A 13,906-nucleotide genomic window follows, 5' to 3' on the forward strand; every position below is an offset into this window, starting at 1 on the left:
CCCACAGCCTTCTTTTCCCCCATCCTTGTGTCCTAATCTCAGCTCCCGGGGGTTTCCTCATCCTGAGAGGGCAGCAGAGACATCAGTGACTTACTGGACAGAGCAACTTATAGTCTGAAGGAAGGTCCTAGACCACCACTGTGTATGGCAGATGGCAGACAGGACTGCTAGCTGGCAGCCATCCTCACTACTCCAGGGAGAAAGAGGCTACTAGTTATAGGGGGGAAATGACGTCAGATTGGCTCATCAATTACCAAGGAAACCAGCAGATAGGGCAGAGAGCAAGCACCTGGGCAGTTACTAATTAAGCCCTATAATTAAGAGGATTGAAGAGTCATGCAAGTAAAGCAGGGACCGGTTGAGCAGAGAATGTACAGAGAGCCAGAGAACAACCATCTTGAGTGGCCTGACCATACTCTATAGCAAGCATCTTTTCTGACCCCAAGGCTATGAGCCTGGAAATCAACTACAAGGCAAAAAAACAACCCCAAACACAAACACCTGGAAGCTAAGCAGTATGCTAACCAATAGGTCATTGAAGACATCAAAGAGGAAATAATACCTGGAGACAAATGCAAACACAACAATCCAAAAAATGTAGAACATGGCAAGGCCCTGAGAGTGACTTCAGGTGCTGAGAGTTGTCCTCAGGCAGCAGCAAGAACACAGGGACATTAATCACTCAGCTGCAAGGCCCTGAATTCTGCTAACAACCACGTGAGCTGTGAAGAGGACGCTGAGCCCCAGATGAGACTGCAGCCTAAGTCAACAATTTTATTTCAGAGTGGTGACACCCTGAGCAGAGGACTCAGCTAACCTGTACCTAGGTCCTTGATCAATAGAAGCCATGGGATAAACACATTTTCTGTTATTTTAAATACACAGTCTCATCTTCCCTGATGGCTCGGAGGGTAAAGAATCTGTCTGCAATGCAGGAGACCTGGATTTCATCCCTGGGTCCAGAAGATCCCCTGGAGAAGGGAATGGCAACCCATTCCAGTATTCTTTCCTGGAGAGTTCCATGGACAGAGGAGCCCGGCAGGCTATACAGTTCATGGGGTCTTAAGAGAGTCGGACAAGACTGAGTGACTAACACTTTCTCATCTTCTAATTCAGCGGAACTCTTATTGTGTCCCCTGTGGAAGCTTACCCTTATTGGATACTAAGATCTCCAGACCAGCAGAGCTCAAAGTTATCAGGACAGGAAGCAAAAAGCCTGCAAATGGGTTATTAGATGTAACAGTGAGAGAAGCCACTCCAACTACTGCTGCTTGTATTCTGGCTGTAGGAGCAAGAACACCTTTCTGATCCAAGAATACACTGTACCTATAAGACAGAACCCTATTCTTGCAGGATGCTGTCTACCAACTGGTACCATAATGAGACCTCATTAAGCCATTCCTCCTTTTGTTTAGGCCAGTCACTTCCAGGTGGTGGGGGGATGTGGTAAGACCAGTTAATTCCATGGGGCAAGCCCCATCGCTGCACTTCTTTGCTGTGATATGAAGTTCCTTGATCAGAAACAATGCTGTGCAGAAGGTAAGATGGTAGATAAGGCATTCTTGTGAGTCCACGGATGGTAGTGCTAGCGGGGAAGGTCAGTCCGTATCCAGAATATATATTTCCATGAGAATGAATCTCTGCCCCTCCATGATGGAAGTCCAGTGTAATCTGCCTGCACTTAGGTAACTGGCTTGTCCCCTCTGGGAATGATGCCATATTAGGGGCTTATTTTGGACTCTGCTGTTACCCCATTAGGCACCCAGCACTGACACTAACCAGGCCAGCCTCAATATGGGAAATTCCATGCTGTTGAATCCATACATCACCTCCATCCTTACCACCACAGCCTCTCTGTTTGTGGTCTATTGAACTAGCACTGGAGCGCTGGGGAAAGAAGCTGACTCACATCCACAGCGAGTTATTTTGTCCACCTTGTCATTAAGAGCCTCCTCTGCAGTGGGTGACCTTTGGTGGGCATTCACATGGGATACAAATGTCTTCACAATCTGTGCCAATTCGAAGAGATCTTAACTAATGTTCTGGTCTCCACTCAAAATGTCCTTAATCCCAGTCTCCATCTGTCACAATTTTTACCCACTTGGTCAGCTTCTACCTATCTTCAACGTTATTTCATCCAGACCTCCTGTCACCCACTCTTCCTTTCAAGGTCGTTCTGAAGCAAATTCCAGACATCATATCCCTTTATCTTGAATATTTCAGTATCTCTAAATGATAAACGCTATTTTAAAATAAACACAATACTATTTTACACCATGAAATGACTATCCCAAGTAGCCAAATAAAGTCCAAACATTGAAATGAGTTAGTATCTCTCAAATCTCTTTCAATCCATGTTTTCCTTTTTCTCTTTTGTTGCAATATATTGAAGAAACCCAGCTGTCTTTCAAGTTTTCCATAGGCCTGATTGGCTGACATGTCAATTAACATATTCTTCTATCCCCTGTATTTCCTAAAATTTAATGGTTATATCTGGAGACTAAATCAGGCCCAGGCTTGATTTTTTCTTTGCAAAACAACTTCCTGGGTGGTGCTACGTGCATTCCTTAGGGGGCACATAGCCTTTCTCTTATTCTGGAATGTTACCGGTCATTGATGGTCATCGCCAGAGCCCTTTACTCTTTGTTAAATAAAGATTTCTAAGGTGCTAGTATTAACATATTTCCTGGCACATAAATGCTCCTTTCTCTTTGAATCTCTTAAAATATGGAACAGTACTATACATGTACTAAATTGAAAATAAGATTGTTAATTGGATAAATACAAAGTCAGGCTTATCCTCAACTTTCCAGATATAAAGTACCAGAAACCCTCCTTTTAGTAGCAATTACATTAAAGATAGCAAGGTTGTTTGAAATAAGTTTTATTTCACAGATATAAAACAATTCTGAACATTTACAACTTGTACAAAGACTGGTAGCTTTTATATTTTAAAAAGTGCTATAGTAAGAGAACAGGAAAGAAATGAAGACCATAATAACATTTCAAATTACAGGTTCAGGGAATGGGAAAATGAAGAAAGTATTTTAATCAACTACAAAATCTCAAAACTATAATTTTGATTGAAGGAAAACGAATAATACTGGATCTAAAAACAGTGTGAAATCACACTTTGGTCTGTAAACACACTTAGTCATGTTCCTTCACTCAGAAGTGCAGGCAAAAGGAAAAGTACAGGCAGAGGATGAGATGGTTAGGCAGCATCACCGACTCAATGGACATGATGCTGAGCAAACTCCGGGAGATAATAAAGGACAGGGAAGTCTGGAGTGCTGCAGTCCAGGGGGTGGCAAAGAGTTGGACATGACTTAGCCACTGAACAACAACAATGTACACATAAAAATTATATAAGGTGTCACTAAAACGAACCATTCAAAGGTATAATAAAAAAGAGGTAGGGAACAAAAATGAAAGGATTTATTTTGGGAGCTCTTCAATAATGATACGAGACACCGAATTCCACCCTGTGGAGGCATCTCCTTTCGGGTAATCTGAGCAAGTACCAACCCAGATAGCAATGTCCACCAGACCAGCACCAATGCCTTCACAGAGTCCTTCCACTGCAAAACAGAGATGAGAGTTACAAACCTCTTTGGAATATAAAGGCAAAAACTTTCAGCTCAATTTTATCATTTTAGCATACTGGCGATTAAAGCAAGTTAATGTACAGTAAATTTAAAATGCTAATATATAATAAGGGTCTTATAAAGATAGGTTCTCATTTTCCTAGCTCATAAGTATTTAAATATATATCCAGGGCTTTCCTGAGAGCTCAGTGGTGAAGAATCTGCCTGCCAATGCAGGAGACACGGGTTCGATCCCTCGTCTGGGAAGATCCCATGTGTCACAGAGCACCTAAGCTCACAAGCCGCAACCAGTGAGCCCGTGTGCTGCAACTGAGGCCCATGTCCCGAGATCCTGTGTTCTGTAACAAGAGAAGCCTCCACAATGAGAAACCCATGCACCATTACTAGAGAAAAGCCCACACAGCAACGAAGACCCAGCATAGCCAAAATAATAAGTAATCTTTTAAAAATTAAAAAAAAAAAGACATATACATATCCATTCTATGGTATAAGCTCACAGGAAATTTTCTTTGAGGTTTCAGCCATAAAGGTAGAATTTGTTTACTTATGGAGATGACCTAAAACAAAAAGAGTAATTTATTTATGACTAAATAAAGGAAGCCTACATTTATTTTTTTTCTTTTGGCCACACCACGTGGCTTGCGGGATCTTAGCCCTAGCCACTAGGAGTGAAAGCACTAAGTCTGAACCACTGCTCCAAGGGAACTTCCCTGGTGGTCCAATGGTTAAGAGTCCATCTTGCAATGCAGGGGATGAGGATTCGATCCTTCACTAAGGAACTAAGATCCCACACGCCCCAGGGTAAGTAAACTGCTGCACCGCAGCTACTGAAGCCTGCGTGCTCTGGAGCCCATGCCGTGACTAGAGAGTCTGTGCACCTCAACAAAAGATCTCACATGACACAAAGGAAGATCCTGTGTGCCACAACCAAGACTCAATTCAGCACCCCCCCAAAAAATATATATATAAAAAATTAAATAAAGTTGTATTTTCTTTAAAAAAAAAAGATGTTGATGCGATATGTAAGCTTTTTTTTTTTAAAGAAAGACCTTTCCATCTGAAGAAAAGAGCACTGGAAGATGAAAATACAATTCTGATTATAAGCTGAATCAGTAATTTATATAACCATTTGGGACAAGTTGTTACACCTGAAGCCTCCATATTGTAATTTTCTATCAGCAGACCAAACTGAAAACACCTTATTAAAGATCAAATTTTAAGTAATTAAAATAATGTCTCATTTTAAGAATTAAAAAAATAAAGCAAGCCCTTTCCTATATATACTTGATGGTACTAAGTAGAATAAAGGACTTCCATAACGTCAGAAGAAATCCTAGCATAATCATTATACTAGTCCTTCAACCTGGAATCCCGTTTTACATAGAAATTCCTCCACAGTGAAAAAACAAGCTAACTAAATCTCGTTTTTCCTCTGTGTTTTGTTTTTTGCTTTATAAACATGTGCCTTTTCATAGGTCCTCGAGACTTTCACATACTAATATATATATAACCTGCATTCCATCTTATCAAGCCTCTTCTCCAACATTAAAAAAATATTCCCCCTACTGTTCATTTTAATAGGCAAAAGTTGTACCCCTCTGATGTCTGTGTCAGGGGAAAAAGGAACCACAGGTTGGCAGATTCTTTAAGAAAAGAGGTACTGCCACATAAGTGGGTGGGGATGATCGCATGTGACTGGATCGTCTTCCTATCTGGTTGAGGTTAGTATGTTCAAGCAAAGCCCAGGGATGTAGGCCTGAAACAATCTGCTTCTACCAGCTGTGACATCAGTGAATTGAAGGCAAGTCCCACTGAATCCAGGTACCTGTCTCTGGTTCAAGACCCTTTCCAAGTTGGAAGAACTAAGCTGTGCGTGCCCGCAATACCCATGGCCTAGAAATGTGTTCTCTTCCCTCCACAGGTCAGAGAAGGCTGGGTCTGGCATCATCCTCACACAGGGAGAGTCAAATGGTCACTTTATGGTCTTTAACAAGTAAAATAATGTTTTTTGAACAAACGAACATTTTTTGCTGTAATAAGGTAGTAATAGCTTATTAAGCACCTAAAAGATGTTGAATTAAAGGTTCTTAACCTGTTTTCCGCCTAGATCCAGGTAAGATGATATCCTAAACTCTGATGGGCATATTTAAGGCTTAATGTCACCTCTGATGTGCAAATATAAGTGTATCCTTTTTCTTTCTCTCAAGAGAGTATCGGTGTGCAAGAAAAGTGAATCACTACTGAGGCAACATTTAATTCATCTTAAGACAAAATCTGTTACGAATAACAAATTACTTCTGACATTTTACCCAGTGATCATACCAAATGAGTTTCTACAACGTGGTTAGTAAATGCTATGTTAAATAATTTATGAAGTGTGTGTATGTATTGGCGACAGTTCCTGGGCCTGAGGGCTTACATTATAGAAAGATATTAACATAAAAACTTTAAAGATAATATAATAGAAAGTAAGTTACTTATATAAACTGTTTTTTATTTATTTTTATGGATTTCATTTTTTATTAACTTTTTTGGAGCATAGTTGCTTTACAACATATCTTTGGACGTTTATAATTTAATCTTTAAAATTTAAGTATAGTTAAATTACAGTGCTGGGCCAGTCTCTGCAGTACAGCAAAGTGACTCAGTTACACGCATTCTTTTTTTCACATTCTTTTCCATTATGGTTTATCATAAGATACTGAATATAGTTTCCTGTGCTATCCACTAGGAGCTTGTTGTTTATCCATCCTATATATAATAGTTTACATCTGCTAATCCCACACTCCCAGTCCTTTCCTCCCCCTTGGCAACCAAAAGTCAGTCCTCTATGTTGGCGAGTCGCTTTCTGTTTTGTAGATACAGTCATTTGTGCCATGTTTTAGAGTCCACATATTAGAGATATCTGATGGTATTTGTCTTCACTGAGTCTGATAATCTCTAGATGCATTCAACTACTATTTAAACACATACCAACTTTCTAATCAAATTTTAGATTTTATACCACAATTTTTAAAATTTTAGTGACTGCTTCCCAGATGGAAAGCACGTCTTCCTTTACAGCACAGAACTTAGTGAAGAGGCTTTTCATTCTGATCAAACCTTGTCTTGGGAGATGAGAGCACGGCTTGGTTTCCATTCACCAGGACACTGATTCTCCTACTCAGGGTACTTTCTTTCCCTGGGCCTTCTCTATGTACAAAGAGAAGAGGTTAAAATATCTTCTTTATGTCTTGAGGATATTGTGTGGATTTGAAGAAGAAAATGGAAGGAATGCCCTTGATTCCTTAGCAATAAATGTGCTATATTAATTTTGGGGACCATCTGGCTTGGGTCCCTAAGAATGCTGAAATATTTCTTCTGATTAGCAGTGAGGGTATCTCTTCTCTTTCCTCTCCATTCTAAAGTATAAGATCAGAGAGAAATTTTTTCAAGAAATCTGGGAAATGAAGCTAGTGATATATACACCTTGTGATTCCCCTAGTACGTGCTGTTAAGGTAGGTCACTCCCACACCTCACCTGCCACACACACACACACACACACACACACACACACACCCCACATACACACAACAACTCAAGAAAGCAAAAGAGCTGACAGCCAAATACTGATAGTGGTGTATCTGAGTGATGACATTAATATTAGGTTGATGCAAAAGTAGTTGTGGTTTTGCATTGTTGAACTTTGCCATTAGATATTGGAATACATTCTTAAATAAATGTGGTTATGTTAGACATCATTTTAATGTGCATTTCTCACTTTATGCGCTTTTGCTAATGACATTCTTCAGTTCAGTCGCTTAATCATATCCAACTCTTTGCGACCCCATGGACTGCAGCATGCCAGGCTTTCCTGTTCATCACCAGCTCCTGGAGCTTACTCAAAATTCATGTCCATTGAGCTGGTGATGCCATCCAACCATCTCAACCTTTGTCATCCCCTTCTCCTCCTTCCTTCAAACTTTCCCAGCATCACGGTCTTTTCCAATGAGTCACTTTGCATCAGGTGGCCAAAGTACTGGAGTTTCAGCTTCAGCATCAGTCCTTGTAGTGAATATTCAGGACTGATTTCCTTTAGGATGGACTAGTTGGATCTCCTTGCTGTCCAAGGGATTCTCAAGAGCTTTCTCCAACACCACAGTTCAAAAGCATAAATTATTTAGCACTCAGCTTTCTTTATAGTCCAACTCTCATATCCATAGATGACTACTGAAAAAACCATAGCTTGACTAGACAGAATTTTGTTGGCAAAGTAATGTCTCTGCTTTTTAATATGCTCTCTTAGTTGGTCATAGTTTTTCTTCCAAGGAGCAAGCGTCTTTTAATTTCATGGTTGCAGTCACCATCTGCAGTGATTTTGGAGCTTCCAAAAATAAAGCCTCTCACTGTTTCCCTTGTTTCCTCATCTATTTGCTATGAGGTGATGGGACTGGATGCCATGATCTTAATTTTCTGAATGTAGAGTAATCACTTATTGCTGCCTGCTGCCAAGTCACTTCAGTCGTGTCCGACTCTGTGCGACCCCATGGACTGCAGCCTACCAGGCTTCTCTGTCCATGGGATTCTCCAGGCAAGAACACTGGAGTGGGCTGCCATTTCCTTCTCCAATGCATGAAAGTGGAAAGTGAAAGTGAAGTCACTCAGTCGTGTCTGACTCTTAGCGACCCCATGGACTGCAGCCCACCAGGCTCCTCCATCCATGGGATTTTCCAGGCAACAGTACTGGAGTGGGGTGCCATTGCCTTCTCCAATCACTTATTACTTGTAGTGTATTCTACGTATTTTAGATTATGGAAATGATGTTAGACAAAAATCAAGTTCGAGTGATTTTCTTATTCAAGTTCAAAATGGGTCATAAAACAGCAGTGACAGCTTGCAATATCAACAATGCATTTGCCCAGGAACTGCTAATGATCATACAGTGCAGTGGTGGTTTAAGAAGTTTTGCAAAGGAGATGAGAGCCTTGAAGATGAGGAGTGCAGTGGCCAGCCATCGGAAGTTGACCATGACCAGCTTTGATGATCCTCTTACAGCTTCCCAAGAAGTTGCCGAGCTCAACTCAATGTCACCCGCTCTACGGTCGTTCGGCATTTGAAGCAAATTGGAAGGGTGAAAAAGGTTGATAAGTGGGTGCCTCATGAGCTAACCAAAAATTTAAAACATTGTCACTTTTGAAGTGTCATCTTCTCTTATTCTATGCAACAACGACGAACCATTTCTCAATCAGATTGTGATGTGGGAGGAAAAGTGAATTGTATATGACAACTGGCAATGGCCAGCTCAGTGGTTGGACCGAGAAAAAGCTCCAAAACACTTCACAAAGCCAAACTTGCACTACAGAAAAGGTCATGGTCACTATTTGGTAGTTTGCTGCTGGTCTGACCCACTACAGCTTTCTGAATCCTGGGGAAACCATTACCTCTGAGAAGTATGCTTGATGAAAGTGAAAGTGTTAGTCGCTCAGTCATGTCTGACTCTTTGTGACCCCGTGGACTGTAGCCCATCTGGCCCCTCTGTCCATGGAGTTCTCCCAGCAAGAATACTGGAGTGGGTTGCCATGCCTTTCTCCAGGGGATCTTCCCAACCCAGGGATCAAACCTAGGTCTCCTGCATTGCAGGCAGATTCTTTACCATTTGAGCCACCTGGGAAGCCCGAGAATTGATGAGATGCACTTAAAACTACAATGCCTGCAGCTGGCACTGGTCAACAGAATGGGCACGGTTCTTCTCCACGACAATGCCTGATTGCACATTGCACAACCGCCACTGCAAAAGTTGAATGAATTGGGCTGCAAAGTTTTGCATCATCTGCCATATTTACCTGACCTCTTGCCAATCTACTACCACTTCTTCAAGCATCTAGAATTTTTGCAGAGTAAACACTTCCACAACCAGCAAGAGGCAAAAAAAAAAAAATGCTTTCCAAGAGTTCATGAAATCTCAAAGCACAGATTTTTACACTAAAGGAATAAACAAACTTGTTTCTCATTGGCAAAAATGTATTGATTATAATGGTCCCTATTTTGATTAATAAAGATGTGTTTGAGCCTAGTTATAATGATGTAAAATTCACGATCCAAAACTGCAATTACGTGTGCACCAACCTAACAGGTAGTTTTTTTCCCCTTCTACTTTTTCCTGGCTTCTAAACTCTATCAATGAACCTTAAAATACAATGAAACAAATCAACCCTCCCCCCAAAAAAAACATAAAAACCCCAACAGTTTTACATTTTTTTTGTTTGTCTGTTTGGTTTTTTTGGTTGTGCCGAGAGGCATATGGGATCTTCCCGACCAAGGATGGAACCTGTGCCCTCTGCATAGGAAGCATGGCATTTTAACCACTGGACCACCAGTGAAGTGCAAGGTTTTTTTTGTTTGTTTTTAACAAAACAGCAGTTCAAGTGAATTTCTTATTCAAGTTCAAAATGGGTCATAAAGCAGCAGTGACAGCTTGCAATATCAACAGTGCATTTGCCCAGGAACTGCTAATGATCATACAGTGCAGTGGTGGTTTAAGAAGTTTTGCAAAGGAGATGAGAGCCTTGAAGATGAGGAGTGCAGTGGCCAGCCATCGGAAGTTGACCATGACCAGCTTTGATGATCCTCTTACAGCTTCCCAAGAAGTTGCCGAGCTCAACTCAATGTCACCCGCTCTACGGTCGTTCGGCATTTGAAGCAAATTGGAAGGGTGAAAAAGGTTGGAAGTAACTAAGTAAAGCCTAAGTAACCACTGGTTTAATTGAATGTCCCTTCTCTCATACCAGTAGAAGCAAGCAGAGAATACAGAAACAATATAGAAAAGTTCTCTCTTACAAATGCAGCAGACTGTACCTACTATTTTAAAGAACAAGGCAGAGAAATCAGCCTCTTTATCAATCTATGCCAGTGGTTCTCAACCTTGGAGGACATTAGGATAACCAGGAGAGACTTGGGAAGTCCCGCCACCTAGGATGCAACCAGACCTATTAAGTCAGACTCTATAGAAGAGTGGTACCCAGGCACGGCGATTTTTCAAAGTTCCCCAACTGAACACAAGGTAGAGACAAGGTAGAAAACCACTGCTCTATGGCAATACTGGCTATTTTACCATTTCATCTAATTCAGTGATTTTCAACCTTGTGATCTTTTTAGAAAAAATACAGCGGCTGGGTTCTAACCATGAGATTCTGATGCAGTTGATCAGAGATGGGATTCAGGCATCCACATATTTTTTAAAAAGAGCTACAGGAAATTCTGAAGTGCAACCAGGGTGGAGAACTATACACAGAAAACCTGTGATGACCTACCATTACAGTGGACTCAAAACTAATCTTTGCTCTCTAAAGATCTCAGGCACATTGTGCAACGCCACTATTCTACGTACCAGAAGAAGTGCGATGAATATTAATTGTTGAATTCAATTCAGGGCTTCCTTGGTCCAAATAAATTATGGCTTCAATAGGAAGAGGTCCTGAACACTCAGCTCCATTGAACGTGAAATACCAGCGCTGACAGCATGCACTTCTGCATTTTAACCGAAGTGAGCCGCTGAACAAAACTCTTAGGGCACTGTTCGAACGCATCTTTGTGAATGTACATTCCTATCACAAACACAGAAATAGGGTTTAATTAGCATTTTCATTTTTAATTTAAAAGATGCTTTCAAACTGTATCGTGAATTTTATTCAACTATTCTTTTCCCCAAAGTACATTTAAAAAGCTCAGCTTTTACAGAGGGAAACCAGTTCTCTGCAAGATGGTAAGAGACACTGATATTAGAAACTCTAAGAAAATTGAATTATGGCTTTCTTAGAATTATTCACTCCATTGAGGGTATCTCTCAGTTTTACAAAAACAGCCAGTTTTCAGAATTTTAGACTAAACCAATCTATATATTTACTTTTCTTTTTCTTCCAAAATTATTTCCTGTATTTTGGATGCCTTCAGATTGCAGCATTAAACAAAATGGAATCCGTGCCATCATGGAACTTACATTCTAGACTGCTGCTGCTGCTGCTAAGTTGCTTCAGTTGTGTCCGACTCTGTGTGACCCCATAGACAGCAGCCCACCAGGGTCCCCCGTCCCTGGGATTCTCCAGGCAAGAACACTGGAGTGGGTTGCCATTTCCTTCTCCAAGGCATGAAAGTGAAAAGTGAAAGTGAAGTCGCTCAGTTGTGTCTGATTCTTCGAGACCCCATGGACTGCACCCTACCAGGCTCCTCCTTCCATGGGATTTTCCCGGCAAGAGTACTAGAGTGGGGTGCCATTGCCTTCTCCCTTACATTCTACACTAGCACTGCCCAAATATATTACTCTGACCTGTTTCTTTTCAAGCACCAGAAAACAGTATCAGGAGTAAAGTGCAGGCGGGGTTTTTAGTCTTTAACTCTGTGACACAAAGATAAGACCCAGGGTTTTTTCCTCTAATTGGTCTTTGCAAAATTTGCCTACTGACTCTTGGTGCTACTCACTTTTACTTGCAAAAGGCTCCCAAACCCATTCTGACCATCAAAAGGAAACTGGAAACATATTAATAATTCAGAGTCGATAGGGAAAGTTTTTAATTTTGATGAACTATAAAAAAGCAACCAATCTATAATGTCAAGTGTTTAAAGAAGTAGGCAACACTAACAAAATGCTTTCTAAGAAATCATATATGAAAGTATAACTGGTCATAGTCCCCAAACTATGAAAGCTAAATGGATATTCTATCACACAGAAATCCAATCGAGATCATTTCAAACATTTTTATAAGTAACAGAGCAGATATTAAAGAGCTGAGATGAGGAGCAAGGATAATATACAGGTTGCTACTTAGAACCTGAGCGTTTTTGGGAAATAAAACTTCTTCTATATGCCTGGTGGTAGTAGTGGTTAATCGGAGAAGGCAATGGCACCCCACTCCAGTACTCTTGCCTGGAAAATCCCATGGACCGAGGAGCCTGGTAGGCTGCAGTCCATGGGGTTGCTAAGAGTAGGGCATGACAGAGCGACTTCACTTTCACTTTTCACTTTCATGCCTTGGAGAAAGAAATGGCAACCCACTCCAGTGTTCTTGCCTGGAGAATCCCAGGGACGGGGGAGCCTGGTAGGCTGCCATCTATGGGGTCACACAGAGTCGGACACGACTGAAGCGACTTAGCAGCAGCAGCAGCAGTAGTGGTTAATATCAAGGAATAATATATTGTGGATATGGAACCATGTATAGAGTTGATCAGCAAAAGAAGAAAGAGGCTTGAAATGGCACCAGCTTCAACTCTACGCCATCCAAGGGACTTGCCAGTTACTTTGGAAGCAAACACTGAACAAAGTAATTATTCTCCCTAAATATTGCTGAATAATTTTAAATGATCATTGTAGTACATCTCTGGTCCATTCTACTCCCATTAGGCCAAAGAATTTTAAGCCGAATCTGCTATCCAGATTAAGGACAAATACCACTGGATTTCCCACCTCTAGATAATTCCAATCATGCAGGAATTTCTTGGAGATTTCTTTCTACCTTTATGTCTGGAACCATAGCAGAATTTCTTGAATTAATTTAAATTCACTTTAGGACAAGATTGGAAAGTTACTTACTGTCCAACACAGACAGTTTCCATTAAAAAAAAAAAGAGTAAGTTATTTTAAGTGTTCTTAGGGTTGAAATAATTCAGTGACATATTTGTCTTAGAAATACTTTTATACAATTAATTCTGAAGTTATCAATTTTTTCATTAATTCTAAGTTGAAAGTGACATGGTACCCATTCCTTAATATTTTTTGTCTTTTAGGAAAAATAAAATAAAATCTCACCTAAAATGATCACTCAACTATGAAAACCTTTAAGTTTTATTTCAACTTTAAAATAATTCAGACTAGACTTACAGCAATTTTTCCAAGATCTATGCCATAATTCAGGGAACTCCATGAACACTGCTTGTAGTTAGGCGTCCAGGACTCCTCGAAGACTTCCCTCAGGCATTCCCCCTTCTCTCCTTTGAATCCATCTCGACCTGGGATCCCAGGGGTACCAGGGATGCCATTGGCCCCGGGGCTCCCGTCTCGCCCAGGCACCCCTGCAGGCCCTTGTAAGCACATGCCATTGTACTGCAGCAGAAAAAAGAAAGGGGGAAAATCTCTCACCACCTAAGATTCAAAGACTCAGTCTGATTAGAACTGCACTTATTTTGAGCCGTAGGAGTCAAGAATCCCTTCAACGGGAACCAGTTGCCGGTGTTCCAGATAAGTCAATGTGTGTGTGTGTGTGTGTGTGTGTGTGTGTATGTGGTTTTAGTTCCCTGACCAGGGATCAAACCTGCACCTGTAGCACTG

The 13,906-nt window shown here is 40.9% G+C and overlaps 1 protein-coding gene across 1 annotated transcript; it reads right to left on the reverse strand.

The window, feature by feature from the left end:
- Positions 1-2,868: 2,868 nt before the first annotated feature.
- CTHRC1 (collagen triple helix repeat containing 1) lies at positions 2,869-13,676 on the reverse strand. The gene is made up of 3 exons (XM_010863493.1): positions 13,460-13,676; positions 10,976-11,192; positions 2,869-3,581 (listed from the first exon to the last, which is right to left on the reverse strand). The coding sequence occupies exons 1-3, from the start codon at positions 13,670-13,672 to the stop codon at positions 3,439-3,441; spliced, it is 573 nt and encodes a 190-aa protein (XP_010861795.1). The 5' UTR covers positions 13,673-13,676; the 3' UTR covers positions 2,869-3,438.
- Positions 13,677-13,906: the final 230 nt, after the last annotated feature.

The sequence above is a fragment of the Bison bison genome, unplaced genomic scaffold, assembly GCF_000754665.1.
Source record: "Bison bison bison isolate TAMUID 2011002044 unplaced genomic scaffold, Bison_UMD1.0 scf7180017864491, whole genome shotgun sequence".
Classification (NCBI taxonomy): Eukaryota; Metazoa; Chordata; class Mammalia; order Artiodactyla; family Bovidae; genus Bison; species Bison bison.

What these genes read in the sequence shown, in the direction of transcription:
- CTHRC1 (XM_010863493.1), bottom strand. Translation starts at nt 13,672, where the DNA reads ATGTGCTTACAAGGGCCTGCAGGGGTGCCTGGGCGAGACGGGAGCCCC. An exon ending in TAGATCTTGGAAAAATTGCT is followed by an intron (nt 11,193 to 13,459) that starts GTAAGTCTAGTC and finishes TGTTTGTGATAG; the next exon opens with GAATGTACATTCACAAAGAT. An exon ending in TATTCATCGCACTTCTTCTG is followed by an intron (nt 3,582 to 10,975) that starts GTACGTAGAATA and finishes TCTGTTTTGCAG; the next exon opens with TGGAAGGACTCTGTGAAGGC.